This window comes from Colletes latitarsis, chromosome 14 (genome assembly GCF_051014445.1).
Source record: "Colletes latitarsis isolate SP2378_abdomen chromosome 14, iyColLati1, whole genome shotgun sequence".
Lineage (NCBI taxonomy): Eukaryota > Metazoa > Arthropoda > Insecta > Hymenoptera > Colletidae > Colletes > Colletes latitarsis.
The window spans coordinates 17,418,259-17,439,953 of record NC_135147.1 but is presented as its reverse complement, the minus strand read 5'-3'; the positions used below and the strand labels follow the sequence as shown (position 1 = coordinate 17,439,953).

Genomic DNA, 21,695 nt, shown 5'->3' with positions numbered 1-21,695 from the left:
AATGATGCAGGGGAGACCTCAAACACGATATCTCGGGATCGACCCACAGTATGCTAATACAAATAATACGATTTGTTGCTTTTAATATTTAAATTAAATCTCAAGCTAGTAGTCTATCCATGCATTCTACAAAAATATTTCCAAACTGTAGTTTGAGTTTCAAAAATTAAGTATATTATATTAAAAAGTATTTTAAATAGTAACAAACTTTTAGAATAAACGTCCACGATAAAGATATAATCAAAATTACACAACCAAATTAAATTTCAGCGGTTTATCCAAGTTTATCCAAGTTACCCAAAAATAACTTTATTTTATTCGAATCAAATTCAGCCCATCTCTGTTTCATAATCGGTACTTACGAATTAAAAAATAAATGAAAAGATACATTTACTTACGTGTATAGAACACCGTAAGATCAAACGAGCGTTCTATTAATTTCTGAAAATAACCCACTTTTAATTAATTTCTGAAAATATTGTATAAACAGACTACCAATTTGAGATTGAATATTAACAAAAACACTCAACCCAAAGTTATTAACCCTTTGCACTCAGAGAGTATTTATTAACATGAACAATTAGCAATACCAAATTAAATTTTGTGATGTGATTTCTAAAAACAAAAAAATATTCTTCTTTCCACAAACATGTATATGAATACCTATAATTTAAATTTTATTTATATATTTTCTAAATTCAGTTTGTGTCATCATAAATGAAACTTCAATCGAGCTATCGTACGTATTATGTTTGTCGCCATAGCGGCGCCAGTGGGGTGCAAAGGGTTAAAAGCAGTACAACGAGTGTGCTTCGATAAAGAATGACAGAAGCAGACGATACAAAACATTGAAATATGTCCATAAAGAGCGATTATCGCGTGAAAGTGGCCCGCAGCCGCGAGATAACAGGGTTAAAAGCACCCCTAAGGAACAAGGAAGGACTAACCTCTTCTGCAGCCCTAATTTTCACCTCGTCCTGTGCCAGGGCTCTCCTCAGCGCCGTTTGCTTCGCCATCACTCGTTGTCGGTCCGCGGTGAGCTTACACTTCTCGCACTTGCAGTAACGGTACTTGCAGTACCTTTTATGCCCCTTTAGGGGAATTTTTAATCGGTGGTTGCGGCATCGCGCGCAATTCGGCGGTGTGCGCGGGCTCTGCGTGGTATTCGAGGACGAGGACGCGTTCGTTTTCATCTGGGTAGAAAGGGCCTCGTCCCCGTTTTCCATGCTTTCCTGTGCCCGGTGCTCCGAACACGCTCAAATATACTTCCACAAATCGATCGTTTGACAGTCAGTTTTGTGATTCTTTTCCCCCTCGCGAACCTCACAATACACGAGCGTTCCAGTACGAGAACCTTTTCATTGTGGCTAGAAATATCGAAAAGGTGCTTGGATAGACAGGTCTTCGGCAGGTTGTCTTTATTCTTCCACCGTGTGTTTATCAAAGAAAAATACGTCACGTGACTCTTTCCCATACACGGCTCCGATATTCGGCATCGTTCTTTTGTCAAGTCCCGATTCTACGTTCTGAAACAGAAGAGCACTCATGTAAGCTCGAGTAACTCGGAATACACCGAACGTGTCTCGCTCGCACGTTCTAACAAGTAACGATTCTGATATGGTACAACGTCGATTATGGGAAATAATTAGGCAAAACATCCCCCGTAAAAGAGGTTTTTGATAATCGTTAACGAAATACGAATAATCCCTAATAGGAAATTTTTATTTATTAATATACAGGGTGTTCGGCTAGCCTTGAGAAAAATTTTAACGAGAGATTCTAGAGGCCAAAACAAGACGAAAATCAAGGACATTAATTTGTTGATTAGGGCTTCGTTAAAAAGTTACTAACAAAATTACTGTTAAAAATTATTAGTAAAATTGGTCCACCTACACGAATTTTTTTCTCGAAAGTGCCTAGAATTTCGAGGGTGTGTCCATTCACCAAAAATAATTGTAATTGACTCCCTTAACCGGAAATAATTTTTCCAGAACGATTTGAAACTTTTTAATTTCGCCGAAAAATTTAGGCAGCTACCCCCTATCGATTTTTCATAAAAAGTCGATTTTGATTTTTAATAATTTTGTTTGACGCCCTACAGAAAAGTTCTCTAATACTTTTTTGTAGGTACCTATGAGCTCTATTTCAGAAAAAAGTTTCATTGAAATATATTCACTATTGTAGAAGGTATGGCTGTTTAAAAATTGGAGCATCTTTATGGGGTTTTTCTCATTTTAGGGGGTCAAGGAACAACTTTTCGAATATTTTTAGAATTTCTACATATTCTACACTAAAATACGCGTCGTTTGCTTTTTTAAACATTAAAATCGTCCAATCCGTTCAGAAGTTATGATGTTTTAAAGATTCGCATGAAAATTCGGGCAAACATTTCTGGCCAGAAATTATATTTTCGGTAAGGAATTTTTTTCTCGAAACTGAGCAGGATTTCGGGGGAATGTATAATGACCAAAAATGCTTGCAATTGACCCCTGCAACTAAAAATAATTTTTCCAAGACGATTCGAAAGTCTTTCTTTTCACCCAAAACTTTCAGCACTTACTCGAATTTTTTTCTCGAAAATGGGTAGGTTTTCGGGGGTATATGTATTTACCAAAAATGGTTGTATTTGACCCCAGAACCTAGAAATAATTTTTTTAGAACGATTCGAAATTTTTATTTATCGTCGAAAAATTTCAGCAGCTACCCCCTGTCGATTTTTCATAAAAATTCGTTTTTGTTTTTTAATAATTTTGTTTGACGCCCTACAGAAAAGTTGTCTAATACTTTTTTGTAGGTACCCATAAGCTCTACTTCAGAAAAAAGTTTCATTGAAATATATTCACAATTGTAGGAGTTCTGGCTGTTTGAAAATTGGACCATTTTTATGGGGTTTTTCTCATTTTGCGGAGTCAAGGATCAACTTTCCGGATATTTTTGCCATTTCTACATATTCTACACCAAAATACGCATCGTTTGCTTTTTTAAACATTAAAATCGTCCAATCCGTTCAGAAGTTATGACGTCTTAAAGATTCGCATGAAAATTCGGGCAAACATTTCTGACCAGAAATTATATTTTCGGTAAGGAATTTTTTTCTCGAAAACGGTTCGGATTTCGAGGGTATGTCTATTGACCAAAAATGATTATAATTGATCCCTGCAATCAAAAATAATTTTTTTAGAACAATTTGAAATTTTTTAATTTCACTGAAAAATTTTCCGGTCGGTATGCAACTTTAAACGTTAATAATTTTTTAACGAAGCCACAATGAACAAATTGGTATTCTTGATTTTCGTCTTATTTTGGTCTCTAGAGTCCCCCATTTACATTTTTACCAGTGATGGCCGAACAGCCTGTATAAATCATTATAAACAATGTGTTTTACATGGTACAATGTGTTGCAATATTGTTTACAATGGAAAAACCCTAAAACTTGAAAAATTGTAAATAACGTTACTTTAATTTGAAATATTGTAAAATAAAAAATTCACTATTGAATTACCGAATACTTCTGTTTCACACTATAACTTGAACAAATGTTGAGGACATCTTTGGACATGGAAAACTGACGTGGCAATTAACGTATTAATATATTGTAAATGTTATATAGATATATAAAAAGTGTAATTCTTTTACTCGATGGAGTTTATAATATCTCATCGTTCGTCTTCCTTTTCAATAATGAACAAATAAAGACATTTTACTGAATTACTTATTTATAATATGAATTTTACGTGACTAGAGTAAATACCACAATCGAAATTATCAGATATTTATACCAAGATTCGTTAATCATTTTGAGCTATACAGCCTATAATTTCAATGTATCGCATGAGAAATAGTAAAAGTCGACATGAGCTTTTGGAGGTGAATTTAAACAAGTGAAATATGTACACTGATAATTGCGTATAATCGTTTGATCGGAGCAATCTTGTTTATCTCAGAGCGCGATATCTGGATGTGAAATTCATTCTTCACATCGCTGCCCGTCGAACCGCATTGGACCTACATCAGAGCTGTTCAATTACTGGCCTGTGTGACCACATCCTGTTCAGCTCTTATCTAAACTGAAATTTAACCCGCGAAACAAACCGATTACTACTTGTCGACGGAAAATTTGTCAACGGAACGAGATTCATTACTTAAAATAATCAGAACATATCTACTCGAATAACAACTTTCCAGCTAAGAACCCAATACCGTAGAGTTCCAGTTACGTTGGACACTCAATACACAATATTGTTACATTAAATACACAATATTTCTTTCAGCCCCAAAGTTTAGTTTCTTCTAAAGTTTCTAGAAACGTGATACCTTTGATTGCTCGAGAAATTTATGTGAACGAAAATAAAACCCTTGAGCGTTTCTACGAAATGGTATTAAGACGACGAAGGGACTCCAACGTACGGTAAATCTTTACCATTCTCAGTTTACTACTTCCGTTTCTATTAATATTTAATGAATATTTGAAACAAGCGATTGATCGAGCGTCAATATAAAAGAATGTTTCTTTGAAACAAATTTCACAGGTTTCTGCACTTACGTAGAAAAACGCCCTCGATGTAACAAAATTTCAAATGTTTTCTTTATTAATTGATTTGCTCCAAATCTGAATTCTCCGTTTTATCCCATTTGTCGAGCCATTTTCTATTACCCGTTGAGGAACAGTGTCCCCCGTGATTGTTCTTACTGTTTCTGTAATTGTGGTAATCACTGACATAATGAAAGAGTACTCTTCTAGCTCTTTTCCCACCGTTGATTTCTCTTACAGTAATTGTTTCTATGGTTTAGAAATATTAATCTGCGTCGCGTCTATCCAAGTTTCATTCGGTAGATTAATAGAATTTTTTCAATGAAAATGAGTCTAATTACATCCCCGTTCGAAATAATTTTAATTACGCGTTATAGGAACTTCTGAATTCTGCAAACTTAAATGTACAGAAAGTCTGTTTCTTAAAACATAATAATCAATAATAAAAATTCAATGTTCGGTCAATTATCTTTCCCAAAATTATTTGTTAATTACGCATTATAGGAACTTCTGAATTCTGCAAACTTAAATGTTACAGAAAGTCTGTTTCTTAAAACATAATAATCAATAATAAAAATTCAATGTTCGGTCAATTATCTTTCTCAAAATTATTTGTTAACTTAATGAAATCGGTAAACTTTGCGATACTGACAATGCTAAACTAAGGCTTTCTGATAAATTTGAATATTTCTACTTATTTTTAAACGTGTCATGTGTCATAAGGCATTAAAGAAGTAAAATTCATTAAACTTTAAATAACTTTTAATAGCAAAATTGTGTTTAACTCGTCCCGACAGATTAGATTAAAAGAAAAGGTATTGCTCTAAGTGCACTGGTTATCGAAAAAATGTGATAAAAAGTAAGATAAACGTTAGACGACAATATTTGCTGATTGTACTACCTGACACTAACAGTAAATGCAATGTTACACATTGTAAATTTATGACACTGCATTTTTATCGGAAACTTTTCGCATTATTTCTACTTACCGGTATCTGCAAGAAACCATTCTTTTTATTTATATGTAGAAAACAGTTTTACAGTTAACAATATTCACTTTTAACATTAACCACCTCGAAACCTATGCATTGTACGTATAAACACAATTTCTTTTTTGCAATCTATTCCTATATGCACGTAGAATTATTTAAAAATTAACAACTCCGGAAAATAACAATTTGTTTATACGTGAAACATTTCGCAAAATCTACAAAATAGTATAAAAGTTGTACTTTTATAGTGTCCCATAATACTTGGAATATTCAAGAATAAATAGAAAAAATTCATATTTATGAAAAAGAATTAGCTAGCATTGGAAATATCGGAAAATTTACGAATTTTATTGAGTTAACAATCTACTGAGGAAAAACTAATTGATCTAGCAGAAGTAAATTTTGCACACTTATTGTATTTGATTTTAATACTTCGAATCCTGATTTTTGTTAAGAAAAATCGATATTTTGATCTTCTGAACGCATGAAAAAGATCCGCGTTTATACCGATAAATATTGCAATTGCAAAAAACAAACAATACTATAGCATAATAGAAATATTCAATAGTTCAGTACTTGTTATTTTGCAATATTTTTAACATTAATGACACTATTAAAAAAGTATTAAGCTTCATTTATCCTAAACTTTTTTAAAACATATCGTAGGTTTGTAGCGTCGGTTATCAGTGACCACCATGACAGTCAACGTGTTAAGTACATTTTTAGCCTAACCAAAAATGCAAGTTTCTTTACCTACATCGTATTATACATATTTTAATATCTTCAAACTTTTTATATAAATGTAGATCCTTAAAAATGAAACGTCGTGATGAATATTTAATACATAAAAGGAAAAAAATAATTTCAATCAGAACCCAGAAAAAAGGCAAGAAAGAAATTTTCCCAGAATTTCTACTCAGGATTTAATTTTCATTTCAATATAATTATTCGGAATTAATTTAACTCGTATATTATACATGCATAATTATTTTGTGTAGTTATACGTTAAAACATAATACGACAGTAACCGTAAAATTTGCAAAGCGCGCTCGGTAGAAGGTTAAGCATAGCTTTTTGTGCGTACACAATTATCGTTTCATATGATATTTAAAAAAATATGTTACATAGAGCAACACCATCGTCAACGTCTCTAAACACTGAACCAAAGCAAGATAGACAACCGAGGGTTCTCGACACGTTCAAGAGTTCGGTAGCTGGTAATTCGATCCTGCGTGCGAATGGTCGCTCCGAAGCTTCAAAGGGATGCCGAACGCTCAATCAGTGTATCGACCTTAATGCATATCAGAATTTTTTCCATTTTTCGTTATATCTTTACGAGGGTAATATAAATCAGTTCTTTCCGGTGAAAATGAACCTAAACAAGACTTTGTTTGGACCAGTTTTAGTTATAAATTATTCGAATCGTTTCTAACAAACTTTCCTGACTCTCATGGAAAATCCGTACAATTAATGTGCAAGTAATTTAATTTGTTTAGAATGTTTTGCTAGCGAAACAAACGGTTTAGAAATTAATATTTTTTTCCGTTATATATGCTAATAAAGTTAGTGTACAAATATGTATGATTGTTCTAATAAATATGTTCACTATAATTACCAAAATAATTATTTTTTACAAACTACAATTTTATGTGACGGTTTACTGTAATTATATCTTGGGCACTAAGAACAGAAATAGTTAGAATTTGTATCTAAATAAAAATCGAAATAGTTATATAACTGAAAATTTCAAATAACGAATGAAAAGTAAAGGACTGCTTATTAATTAAAAATTACAGAGAAATACACTTTTTTCTCATATTATTCATTTTACATATTTGTACGCTTCGTTAAGCAAAAAATGACGAACTTTCGATTTAAACTAAACTATAAAATGCAATAAAGAAACTATTTTCTTGTCAACTACAAGCTCTTTTATATGGAATAACAGATTTTAGTTTACATTAGTGACGCATCAATACGTGTACAGTATTTGTAAGTTTTTATTTCACAGCTTCCAGTCGTTCGGGATGAATAAACATAAATCATGGTGTGGGTAATTCCTTTGTAAGTATCCCTAACACAGATTGAAGCAAGAAGCTCTGTATTTGTACGTACCAGTGTTAGTTTGAACAAATTTACAACAACAAAAAATAATTATATAAATGTTCGACTGAAGAACTCTTCTTTCGATACTCGTTTAAGCATTAATATGTCCCGAACTTGTTCGTCGTAGTAGCTTCACAACGTCCACTGATGCAAGTATTCATTTTTCTAGAAAAAACTTATTCTAAGAAAAGAAGTGAAACATAAACCGATTTGTTTCTTCCAGACAAGCAATTGTAAATAATCGACTATGATGTCTAATTTGCGCGAACACCTCAGCTAGAAAGTTAACTCATCCTAAAAGCTCGCTTCGTGCTCTAGCATTGCTAGATGTAATCGATATCTAATACACGATGAAAAGAGTATCCTGTTTGTGTAACTTATTCATAGGCAATCGATTTAAACTCACCTCTGCAATCCGTTCTTTTATACTAATCGCGCGGTAATCGATTTCGGGACGCGAGCTACGGGAATCGTACAAACCACGTTCGACCACACAGTTTCACTATTGCAGAAGATGTTTCGAAAAAAATATTACGAGAAAATTAATTCGACGTCGACGTCTTGACGCTAGGAACAAGGACAGAACGAGATGAACAAGATGCAGAGAAAAGGGATCCAGCGAAACGGGCCGTAATGTAAAACCTACCATAATGTGAAACCTGTTGGCAGAACTATATAATAAATGGTTAACAGAAACGGGAGACAGCAATTTGAAAGAATTCGGTAGAAAATTAAATTAGTGCTAATTCCAGCCGACTAAACAAAGTATTACTAAGTTGGAATCGACCGTGACGAGCTCGACAGAAATCTGCGGTTTCAATCTGAGATCTTCTGGATATTAAATGCAGGCTTTAGAGCCCTTCGACCCTCGATGCGAAAGCAGATAAACGAGTATCGTTAGATCGCAGGTCAGTTCTGCTCTTCTATGCACATATTATATTACAGTGGAAGCTCAAACTGCGGTAAACGTATACATTTACTAGAACTTTAGTGAAAATATACTCATTGATACGGAATTTCATTAAAGTTTATATATAATATTACCAAATATACATCAAACACAGAAGTTCTAAGCGAACTACTATGTGACAGTAAACATTGCAGATTCTTATGCAAATTTTTAATAATACGGTAAATTCACAATTACTAGGAAAAGTATCATTAATAAAATGTACATTACTGCCAAGTTTATACTTTTGTTGTAATATATTACAAATTTTTGGCCTTGAAACTGCATTAGAATTTAATTCCATCGGCGATCTTAGCAATCGATTACAATTTTGGTCACTCAAACTAAACAGATATTTTTTAATATTTTTCTAAATACATATTTTTAAATGATTTTGCGAGTAATTCGATGATTGCAAGGGAAATTATTTTCGAGTTGTTTTCTTCACTTGCCAACACATGTAAAAGTCTACAAGAACTAAATAAAAATAAATAATATAATACCCATTGCTAATCCTAGGATTTTTGTGCCCTGTACTTATGACGACAAACGTATGAATATCTTAGAAATAGAAACACTGAAAGAAATAGTAAAATTTCATTTTTGCACACTTGTTCATTAAAATGTACAAATATAAAACACAAAATTCATTACAGCATAATAAACTCAGCTTCTTTTTATGAAATGAAAAAAAAAACATTAAAATTTAAAACATTAGGATTTTCAAAATTCTCTTCGGAGGATGTGAAAGTGTTAAGAGCAAGGCAAACGTCATAAATAATAAATATGAATGTAATTGAAAAGCACCGTAGTAGGGAAGGACTCTAAAGCAAAGAGCCTTAAGGCGGAGATATGCCTGTAACTTCATTCTAAATGCAAAACAATTTTGCAAACTATACTCGATGAAGAGTTCACATACTGGCGGCACATTTGATCTTAATCATTTTGCATCAAGGAGCGGAATGCGTTAAAGTTACCCGTATCACCTTAAGCGGAATAAACCACAAGCGACGGGCATCTTTGAACCTCATTTGCATCAGTAATTTAAATATACATATACACTTCGACTAACCACAGTATAGACACTCAATTGATAATCCGCCTGTATCGTTGACAATTTTATTTTTCCTAAATCGCTCCACTATTCGTGGATTATTTCATATTTGAACATACATTTCACTGCGTCCAATGCTAAGAAGACATTCCGCGCCTTTATGCAAACGGATTAAACGTACATATCATTTGAAAATGAATATTATCTTTGAGATTTATTTGTGAGCGCATAATATAGCATGAATGTTGAAGTCGATCGTGAATCACTGAAAGTCTAATTGTATTATCCAAAATCCAGAGATGGAGAACCACTTCATCGTACAATCAATTCTTCCAAAATCATAAAGAAATACTTCGAAATTATTCATTAATGCATTACTTAGAAATTTGAAAGACTGACAACTAAATATCTCAAAATTGGAGACTTGCAATAGATAAAATTGAATTCCTAGAGTCTCGAGGAGCTCGTATTTTTAAAAAATAGATTAATCTCAGGAAAACCAACGTGACTAAGTAAACTGCTTAATTATAGAATGCTTCTAAGGAGAATTTAAATTACAGAACATAATGTTTCGTTATTTTACAGAGTAGTAACAAATTGCTCTCGTTGTAAACTTGTTTGTAACATAAAACATTATCTCAACCCTTTTACATATGACATATATAAGTTACCATTCCACGCTGAATCACGAAACATCCTTGTCAGTTATGACGCAAAAAGCATTTACGATGCAGATAACGTTTATTTATATGTACATTTTTCTTCGTAAACGTTACCGAAGTAACTTATTGTAAAAATAAATTAAAAATAATATTCTTGGCTTGTACGAGCAACGAGCATCTAAAATACTGTTTTACACTGACGTGGCTACTTTCATGACTGTGTTCAATGAAAAATATACACATACACTTCTAGTAATTGCCGCGTCTTGATTAATGAACTATAATTTTCTATCGCAAATCGGTGTTAGACTCATTTCTTCTAGAATATTTTTACGAAGATGTAACAAAAAATATAAAAATGGAGCTGTTCATACCAATGGATCATTCTTTTAAATGGGTTCAATTACCCAGTTTTTCATATTTTTATTTTCATTGTTTTCCTTTATAACCTGTTGTCTTTAAAGACTAATATTCTTTTTCTATATACGATAATGAAACATTTAAAATTTATATTTGTATACATCCGTAATAAATTATTTCTGTTTAAGCTCTGGTTTTAACACTGATACATTTTTGTTTAGATATTTTTCTATTCCATTTTTATATTTTTTAATATATGATGAACTTGCGTAGACCGACATGGATAATAGTATAATTTGATGAGTAATAGGAAAATACGTGCACGTAATATGGATAAGTTTTTTTTAGGACGATGGACATTAGAAAACATAGAGTTAGACCTGAATTAGACGATTGCCGTCTACGCTTGCGTCGTACGCTATATCCATAAATATGCATACAATGTTTAGCAATTGATCTAATCGTGCATCGCACGTTGCGTAAAAAGAATGCTTATCTAATTCAGATGTTAAGCTTACGACGACGTACCTTGGTGGATCATTTATGATCAATTCCTCAAGACTGTTTTATCTGATGATCAAACCACGTGTTTACGCTGTAACTTGAACACTAACCCCTCGACCCAAACTTTTGATCATAAAGCGACCGAATCTACTCTACGTCGCAAAAATACTTACAAACACCGATCGTTAAAGACACGTTTCATTTTCTAGGACTTTTTAGTAAAAAAAATTTCTAATTTCTACGACACTGCTAAAGAATTTAAAACAATCAAAATTAATACGTCCTAAACACGTTGTGAATGTAGTTGAATGTGGTATAAGAATATATAAAATATAAGCATCGTTTACAAGTAACAAATTAACGCCTTAATTTGCAGTAAAATTAATATTTTAATTTTATGCAGATAATTATTAAATATAAATCAAATTTTAAACACTTAATGTCTCAATTACTGACCCAAGAATCTTTGACCAGTATGTAATCATAGAAAAATAAATATGTGTTTATGTAAAAAGAAGCCAAATTAATTTCCAGCAAAAATATTTTCAATGGTCTTCATTTAACGCAACAGTAATATCAACTAGAGTATAGAGATAATATATAGAGATATACAGCTACTATCATTGCTGATATAATACATTGGAAGTGAGAAGAAATGCAGCGCAAAGTCTGATGAATGTTTACAAAATAAAAATAAAATTTTGCATTACGCAAGCAAAAACTGAAGAAAAGCACTGCATATGTCTGCATTATATACCATTGAAATTAATGTCATTTATTTGTCCTTTACAAATATACTTTTTTCAGCTTTAAAAATTTATTAAAATAAGGTTGTAAAATAATAAATTGCTGAACTTTGCCATTTACTCATTTGATTAGAATGAATAAAGTCGTTAAATAATAAATCAAATAAAATGTACTGTTGCAAGTTTGTAGAACCAAATTTTACACGACAAAGAATAGTTCTCGAAACACTAATTATTTGGAAAAAAGATTTTTTGAAATAGAAAGTTTAACGATGTAAAAATGGAACTATGATCTAAAAATCTTGAGCATTTTAACTCTAAACACGCAGTCTTAGATTAAAAAGAGGATTTTTATTGTAAAAATTTTGATAAATATAAATTAAAGAATAAATATATAATAATAATATAAATATATATAATAATAAATATAAGAATAAATATAATTTAAAGAAAAAAAAAATTTCTTTTGATTACGTATGAAAGATGTGTTACGTATCGAATAAATTTCAGAATAAATACAAGTTTGTACGACTTACAAAATGGGTTCCTATAATAGAGTGATAAATTATTTCAATAAATTCAATGCAATAATAAGTATATTATATATTTTATATTAGTACATATTGCTGAGCCATCCCCCGTTATAAATATACTAATTTGATAAATTTAATGCTTGCAAATAAGAAATAGATTGTATAGCAATATACTAGTTCCAAGTGAACTTTTTTCTAGACTATGACCTTTTGCCTGTGAATAATATTAATCGTAAAAATCGTTATCATTGGTGGAATCGTGTTTAAAAAAAGCTAGGAACGATATCTTATCGCGCATTGCACAAAGTAACAAAATGCATGTTAGTCACGGATTGCGCGATGTATGGATCGATAACTACTTGCATCTCGTAAACATAAAAGTCGAAGCCTACATGCATATTTAACGCATCGAAATTACAGTCGCAGCACACAATTTCCTACCTTCGGAATATCGTATTACCTTCTCGAACTCCTAGAATTATTGCGATGATTAGTATTCAAGTGGAAATTTTGCTAAGATATTTTTGCGAACAATTTCAAAACACAATTTTCTCGTTTATATTTAGCCATGTATAACATAAATAAATTGTATGGAACTTTACTCGATTAAAACCGAATGAAGCTTCGCGGTAAGTAGTGTCGCGACCATTTTGTACGTGTTTTTTTATCACTTTTTATGATCGTTGTACATAAAGCCAACTTCTTACGTATTACACGTGCAATCCGTTGCAATTACTGGACTCAAAGAACGACGTGACAAAAAAAGTGCAACAAAATGATCGGCTGGAAGGAATGGAAGTGCAAGAAATTTCTGTTACTATCTCTAATATATGTATAAATTCGTCGTCCATACACTTAAATTCATAAAAATCTCTCAATTTTATGCGGACAGTGACTGAAAATACGTACTACGATCCTATGTACTGTCGTTTTATCATTCACCCCTTCTCGTTTTTCTTCGCGGTTATAGCCTTACTATTTTCATAGAAACGAAACATAATTCGTCTACCGCCATCAAAGGTGCCGTAGCGCTTGCACCCTGGGAAAAAAAACAAACGAGTAATCTTTCTCACGGTCGATCAATGGCCACGAATAGAGTATCTTCTTTGATAACGTCGTAAGTTCCGGCGTAATATTTTCCATAGAAAAGAAACCTCTCATCGAAATAGCGAAACACGCGTATCTCGATACGTCATAGAGCATCAAGGATCACCGAAGCGACCTAGCCTAATTGCAGGCAAAGTGGAGACGCGATCTTCTTATCGATTGTGCTCGCCCCTTGTCCTTTCTTTCTGCAACATCAGACCGTATCGGCCAATTTCGAGCGAAACGCGAGTCGAAGGCCTTCCCTGGCTGCATTTCGTTCTTTTTTTCGGCGGCGAGTCTTCACCGTGAAGATCGAACTCTTTATTGGAGATCGTGCTCGCCGGCAAGAAATAACGTTGCACGATCGTCGATGATCGTTCAGCAAGTTCTCGTGTTTCGACGACAAGACCGTGGTCAATCGCTGTTTTTCTTTTGTTGCACGCTTTCAATGGCGCTGAATAAGTGGTTAGGCGACGGGTAGAAATGAACGAAAGGTATTTGCCATAAAATTTCCGAATGCGTGGGTATATGGTAAAATAACGTTTCTCGATCGATATTCTCCAGACCTATATAGGCTAATTATCTTGTTAGGTACAATGTCGATCACCGTCGCGAATGAACACACGTTCCTCCCATCACCGCGTCTCGCGACATAGAATAAGATGTTACGCGTTTCATTTCGTTGCGCATAAATACATATTTAATAGCCGAGTAAAAAATGTATCCATGCACTTAAGATTTGTAAAAACTATAATATACACGCGTTTATTATCAGGAATATTCTCGCAACAGTCGTATCACGTGGAACGAAACAAAAATATTGAAATCTATTCGCAAGTATAATAACTGCATGGTAATTTACTGTGGAAATATGAATGTATTCATACCAATCGTAAAAATGGTCTCCATGCGAACGTTATCTTTACGTAAAAAGTAGTATCGTAAAGTTTAAAACATTTACTATCGTCGTGACGGTAAACTCAAGTACTATCAACTTCGAAAGCGATGGAAAATACAACGTAAAACTAACGATTAAAAAATCGATTCGACGTAACGACGCATCTTAGTTATGTACGATTCGCGTTTGAAAGTTTATAGTGAAACAACACGCAGTATTACGGCAGGCACGCGTAGAAATGTTGTTAATCAATGCGAATGGATATATCAAACGTTACATACAAGAATAATTAAACGTAGAGGCAAATAAATGGACGTGAACTTGACAACTATTTCGAGACCCGTTCAACGCGATTGTTGTATCGTAAAATCAAAGTGTAGAAAATGCAGGACTCTTACCTAATATTCGGACTGCAAAATGTTCTATCTTGTCAAGCTGTCCGATGCACTTGCAGAGTTCATTCCAGCGATCAGGTGAACGCACGTAACCGTTAATCGGGGCATAAAACCACAATTCTTGTAAGAAAACACTCGATTACACTGTCTCGTAGTTCTCCTCGGTCGTCATATCGCACAGTTTCATCGGAAAATTATCACGTTAAGGAAGTCTTACGAGCGAATACACACTAGTTTGTACCACGCGACGAGTTCCTAACCTCGTGGCGCATTTGCGCGCGAGGGCCGCGCGCGCGCGCAAATAAACCGACGTGTCGCATTCGCAGTTGTCTCTTTTTGTCACAAGTACATCACAATTATCACACTCGCGCGACAAGTGGTAATACAGATAGTCACAAATACCAAAAGCAACGAATGTCTTTCTTCCGCTACCACTGTTTTTCGTAAATAATCTTCTCTTCTCTGTCCCTCACTGTGTTTATTCGTTAGTCTCTCGTGTGTCCCTTTTCCACCGATTTACCGTCTATCTCCCGTCGGTTCGTTCTTTTGTTCCGTCACTGAAACGACAAGAGCATCGTTCGGTCCAAAACTCACGATCTCAACGGGCACACGCAATCATCTCAAAACGCTAGCAACGCCGAGAAATCCAGCGGCCAAGTAACGAGATCGCGTATGCATTTAGTTCCGCAAAAAGCATAACAACGCACCCGTGTGCTTCAGGCAGCGCGCCTCCGACACTTTTCGCACACGCGCACTTCAATTGTCTCCTCTTCGTGCGTCTTCGCAGTAACCGCGTGTCACTCTATCCCCCTTCTACTCCTCTTTCTCCCCCTCTTGCACCGCGTAACGACAGTCCTCTCCATCGGAGTACGTCAGTGCACGCTGAATCTTATTTCGCCTCTTGCATCAGGGTCTTTCGTTCGACCACGCGAAATTACGTGCGACGTTTACCGAGAAACTTTCCCGCTTCGCTCCTCCGTTAGTTCTCCTCTCTTTCGGATGAAAGCCACTTCGCGCGAGTCCTCGACAAACGTCACGGGACAATGTGCAACAGCGCGAGTAACGGTCGCGAGCTGTCCGAGGGTAGAACCTTGCCCTGGCGGAACGTAGAAATATCTCTAGACGGTGAAACGTGGAAAAGCGCGACACCACCGATTCGTTCGACGCGCGCCTGTATGCGGTCCGTAACTCACTAAGAGTGCTGGTAGCAGCGGCACACCGACGAAATGCATGGTGGATACGAGTAGTGGCTGGGAGGGGGCACGTCCCTGGCGCGGGGAGGAGACACGCCGAGCAGTCAGGCGTCGGGAGGGTGAGGGGTCTTTCGTCGAAGAGTGGTGGATGGACGGATGGAGGTGGCACGCGGGTTTAGACGGACGTCGAGATTTTACGATTGAATCCATCCGACCGCCGTGTAGAGTATACTTACGTGGACGGTGCACGGGGTTGTCAGTGAGAACCTCGTACGCGCGAAGTGTCGCGCCTCCGAGTGGATCATTTATCGTTGGCAAACGGCCTCGATGATCAACCGAACGTCACCAACATGAATTTCGACCAGCAACGGGAACGTTTCATCGGTTTTGGCTACGGAACGGGACTCTCGGTCGCGTTACAAATCGACGGTTCGAGTTGAACGTTTCCCGAAGGCGTAGCTCTTCCGATGTACCGCGAAATTGATGGATGCATTTTCAGTGAACGCTAGCGAGTCGAATGTAATTACAGTCCGACGATGCTAAATAGTAACATTTGCAGTCTCTGCCTACTCATATATGCAGGTATTAGCTCTCACAGTAGGAAATATAAAATTAGCCAGATAGTAGACGCAATGCGCCAAGTGCCTAGCTAGAAATGCATGTTTATTTGTTTCAAAAACGCTTGCAATAATATCTGCAATCGAAATAAGTGAGGCTACATGTACCTAAAACTGTAGGAACGTTCAAGGTTATACATTATTTATACTCGCACACGGTACGCTTCATGAGTATTTAACTCTTTGCGATTTAAGTACAGCGAGTTACGAAATTTATTAGCGTCGGCAAACGTTTGACAGCGCTCAATCAAATGAAACAATTTTATAGAATGTTTTCGTTTTAGTATCCTTTTCTTTTTTGTCATGAGAACAATTTTTAACTAAATATATACATATAATATGACCGATTACGTTTGATTAATGTGGATAGTCATTTTCAAGCATAAATGTCTTTAAAAAAATATGAAGATTGGAATCACAATAAGTTTTATAAACAAACAATAACATAAAATTAGTAATGGTTAAAACCAAACGACAATTATAAGTGTTGGTATAACTTGTGACAATCTAAAAGTACTTTGTAAAATATTTATAGACCTTATAATATTTGTAAGGTTATGTTCTAACGATAGAAGTAAAAGTAATATAATTAGTAATGAAACGAAAATTATTCTTGATAAATACATTTAAAATAGAGAACATTATTGTAGCTAGAAAGAATTGCGAAATGTAAACATGTAGGACATTAATAAAACGTATACGAACCGAAAATAAAGCTTAATGACTTTCAACGAAATTTTCTAAAACTTTAAATGAATTATATTGGTTTGTGAATTTATTATATGTTTTTCTTAACTCTTGACAATATTGCAAAAATACACCTAATATATTGTAATTTAAATTATACTTTATTATTATGTGTAAGTAATAAAATTATTTAAACATATTTTGAATATATGTTCCGTATTCTTGTATATTTAGGCATATTATTGATACATATTTAACATATTTTATTGACACAAACATCCGCAGTCTAGTTACGATTATGAAGATTGGTAAATTTGCTCTTTTATATTCTATAAGAATATCGGAAAAAATATGTATAAGATGTTTGCCATGGAACCATGAGTTAAAAATATTTACGAAAGGTATAAAAATAATTAATAAATGAAAAAAGAAAGGAGAGGGGGGGAGGGAGCGTTTCATCCCGGGTCTGCTAGTGGAACTCGTCAGTAAGGCATCCTAGCAGACCCTGCCTTAGACGCTTTGATGATCGTCCTGTGTCCGAAATGTGCCTGGATCTCGATCGGCGATGAAGCGCGACAAGAGCGCGTGTTGCTCAAGCCAGGGTCGCGCTCGTTTCGGCTCCAAAGAAGCGAACAACATCTCGATTCATCCAACGATGCAAGCACAGCGAGCACGTGTTGGGCTCGAGCCGCGGATAATGCTTATTAAGTAAGTAGTCACCATTTTACTGGATCGTCCAAACCCTTCCACCCAAGGGTTGGATAATATAAACTTCTCGATCGTTCGATGATGGAAACACCGTTGCGGGGCGAGGTGTTTGCTGCTCGTGCCGTGCGCTCCTCAAGCCAATCAGAGTCGTAGGGTGCTGCTCCATTTGTCCACAAACAAGCCTGGCTGCGAGGTGTCCCCCCGCTGGTGTCCAGATCACAGAGGTCTGGGGTGGTGTGGTCATCACCCCATTGTAGAGTCCTGTGGAACTAAGGTAGAAAGAGGAAGGGAGAGGATAGGCGTTTCGTCCCGAGTCTTGCTAGCGGAGTCGTCAGTAAGGCAACCTAGCAGACCCTGCCTTAGACGCCGGGGTATTGGGTAATCGGTTGAGGAACGTATATATACAAACGGAAGGTCGGTCGAGTACTTGTGAGAGGAACGGTCCCTCTGGTGGCAAAAGGTGATGAGCTCCACAGACTTAGATAATTATATTATTTGCATAACAGTTGTATAATAAAGAATGTAAAATAATCTTGTCAAGCAATACTGAACAGTATCTTGCATAAATTCTTTGTAAACAAATTTATAATAATATAGAACATAGTTAACGCTATATGAGGGTACTGATGAACCGTTAAAGAAATATATGTATAAGAAAATATACAAAGTCTTGATTTAAATTGTGTTAATTTTAACGGAAGTTTACAAGAACATATACAGATAGCATCATCACTTAGAAACAGGCTATAGATTGTTCTAGTTTTAAAAATTATCCTTACTGTCTTTTTTTTTTAAAAAAAATAGTAAAAACACAGTTTTTAAGATCCCCCGATCTATGTTCGTTTTCAATGTTGGAATAGTGCTTTTTTGAAAAAACCGTAAGAACATATATTGATTTAAGGCAAAATCACTAAAATGCAGATTTACCTTATAATTGTTATATTTCATTTTGTTTAGTATTTAGATTTCTATGTTTAGTATAGATTTTGTAGATTATTAATTGTACTATCGTTTACTGATGGAAATCCACTATTTAGGAACAAATACGATTATTACAGATTAATTTCAATTTCAGTATCTCAAATGCCAGAAAAAATTTGTTTTTACGACATTTGAACAAGAAAATTTCCATGTATTGGAAATGCCCTATCATGAATCATAGAGAAGAACAGAACTATTCACAGTAGCCAATTAACGTTATTTATCGATAAATATGGACATAATAAGTTAACTTGCGAACGAAGATTTCGTGAATTAAAACTGAATAGCGAATAGGAGTACCTGTTAAACGAATTTCTTTTTGCAAACGTTTCGATCAAGAAAAACTGGAAACGATATGCATTTCGACGATACAATGTACGCAATCTTCGATGGTTATATCGAAGCTGTAAAATGGAGAACGCAGCCAACGAGATGAGTATGCGTGCGAGAGCGCGTGCAAACAACCTGCAAGTCGTAAAACGAATCCCATCGCGCAAAAACAATTTGATATATGCATACGGGCCTTATATTTAATATCCTTCTTTCCTTGATTTTATATAAACAGCGCCTTGTATTCTAGCCTCCTTTGCCTTGTAGATAACTGAAGCGCTGGTGGTATTCGTCCGATGCGAAATAAAATATTTTATACATCTTTCTCTCGGTTTATAGGCCTGCTGGCCAATGTTTTTATACCGACCGGGAGATAAATATCGCTACAAATTTCTATGTAAATCGTGTTTCTTATCGTTTACCTAAAAGTCGTATAATTAATGCGGATAGTCATGCGGAGCCCTTTTCAAGCGAAAATGTATATCTCGAACCTCTTCTGCAGAAGTGCATTCCTTATCGATGTCCAATACAGCGCGTAATACAATTAAAACTTCCCGTACGAAGAATTATCAAAGTTACGGCGTATAGTTTAGACAATCATAAAGTTATGGCAATATATATGTTTAATCGAAATGTTTCCTTGCTATTTATTTAAAAGAAAAACATACGTCAGATCGCGGTTCTCTCTTCGGAAAGGCCACGATGGCCGTTGTTTACGTATAATTGAGACAAGCCGGACAGTACTCTGCGTCATTGACGAGGGAAAATAGGGAGTTGTAGGGGTGGTCGTCGAGTTTAGGAGAACTGGGGGTGGAAGGACGATCGTAAAGCGTCCTCGGAGTGGATTCACCGTCCGATAGTCAGCGACAGATACGTCTACACACGCGATATTCCGGAGGTACTTTACTTGCGGCTGAATTTACTGATTGAACCACGACAACTGTCGTCGTTGCGGTGGAAACGGATTTTACGCGTTCCGGAGATGCCGGGGCAACGAGAGAAACCTCCGGCGCAGGGCAAATGCACTGAATTGTTTCGAGGTGAATCGTAAATTCGTCGAAGCGATCAAAGTCAAAACAGGTGACCGAGAGTCGGGTGTGCTCGTGATCCGCGGTTTTCAATTGCCAGCAAATTAACGTGGATTAATGGGTAATGAGTGTACAAACGATCTCATTTACCCCGCATGATCGACGAGATGAACTAGATTCATGGCGATAACGTACTGTAATCGTTACAAGTCATATTTATCCGAGAGCTGACCTTCGAAGGATGAATGAAATTCATATGTTGCCAAGTCATAGTACAAGTCAGCGTTTCTCAAACTGGTATCTGCGAGTACTCGCAAGAGGCGTAAACTAACTGTAACCACCTGTTTTAGGATGATATAGTACATATTTATTTGTAGTATTCATAGTTATTAGATAGTTTTAAAGATATACTTAACTAAAGTTACAATACAGATGTTTAGTCATAGAAAAAGATATAAAAATAAGACCATTTTTTTTAGTTTTATATTTATGTATAAATTAGATATGCATCCTTATAATCTCAATTTTCAGCATACTATGATTTTATTTTACCCTAGATGTTACATATTGTTGAAATGTGTAAAATGTACAGATCATTTTAATCACTTGTAATTCTTCAGAAGACTCTGAGAGAATAGATCGTAACGTTGAAAATTGAGCAATTATTACCGTTTAAAGACCAAATAAATTATTATACTTCTAACATCTAACAATTAAGTATTGAAACATACAGTGTTTTACTTATTTAACAGAATGTAAATATAAACAAAAATACTTAAAATGTCATGGAAAACAGTGCAAGCAACTGAGGATAGGTGGTTAGAAACTGACAATTTAAACCATAGAAAGAGGTCAGACAACCCAAAAGTGGCTAATGGCCAAGACGGATATATAAAAGTCATAAGAAAATGCAATAGGAATTTAACTGCACCAGAATTTCGAACGGAAGATAACGAAATTTGTCAATATTCAATCGCAACAATAAAAAGACGTTTGAATAAACTGGTCTTTAGTATACAATCTTCAAGAAAAAGGAAATCAATTCAAATTTGTACGACAGATTAATATAGACGATGACGAAAGCTTAAAAGACTCGTTCAAAATCGTCTGTATTCCAAAGAAACAAAAATACGAACAGATCTCATGAGACATGCACTTCCCTCGGGGCAATGATAAGTGGGCAAAGAATTCATTATGCAACAAATTAACGGTCTAATACACGTTTCTAAACTGCGCAATGCACGTTGTAACATTAAAGAACTACATAAAATGAATTCGTAATATTGAAAAACCCATTAAACGTGATAAATGAATAAATATTCACAACTAATTTGC

At 35.0% G+C, this 21,695-nt stretch overlaps 1 protein-coding gene across 6 annotated transcripts in view; it reads right to left on the bottom strand.

Annotated features, from left to right (window-relative positions):
- The window catches only part of Dsx (transcription factor doublesex), a 199,306-nt gene extending 183,151 nt beyond the window's left edge, over positions 1-16,155 (bottom strand). For 2 of the 6 annotated variants that reach the window (XM_076782015.1, XM_076782017.1), the window contains exons 1-2: positions 14,820-16,151; positions 948-1,526 (exon numbers count right to left, since the gene is read on the bottom strand). In XM_076782015.1, the coding sequence (XP_076638130.1) occupies positions 948-1,226 (279 nt within the window). In that variant the 5' untranslated portion in view covers positions 1,227-1,526; positions 14,820-16,151. Of the gene's footprint in view, positions 1-947; positions 1,527-14,819 lie in introns of all 6 variants that reach the window. The other 4 variants (XM_076782014.1, XM_076782018.1, XM_076782016.1 and 1 more) reach the window with 4 other exon arrangements.
- Between the last annotated feature and the right edge of the window lie 5,540 nt (positions 16,156-21,695).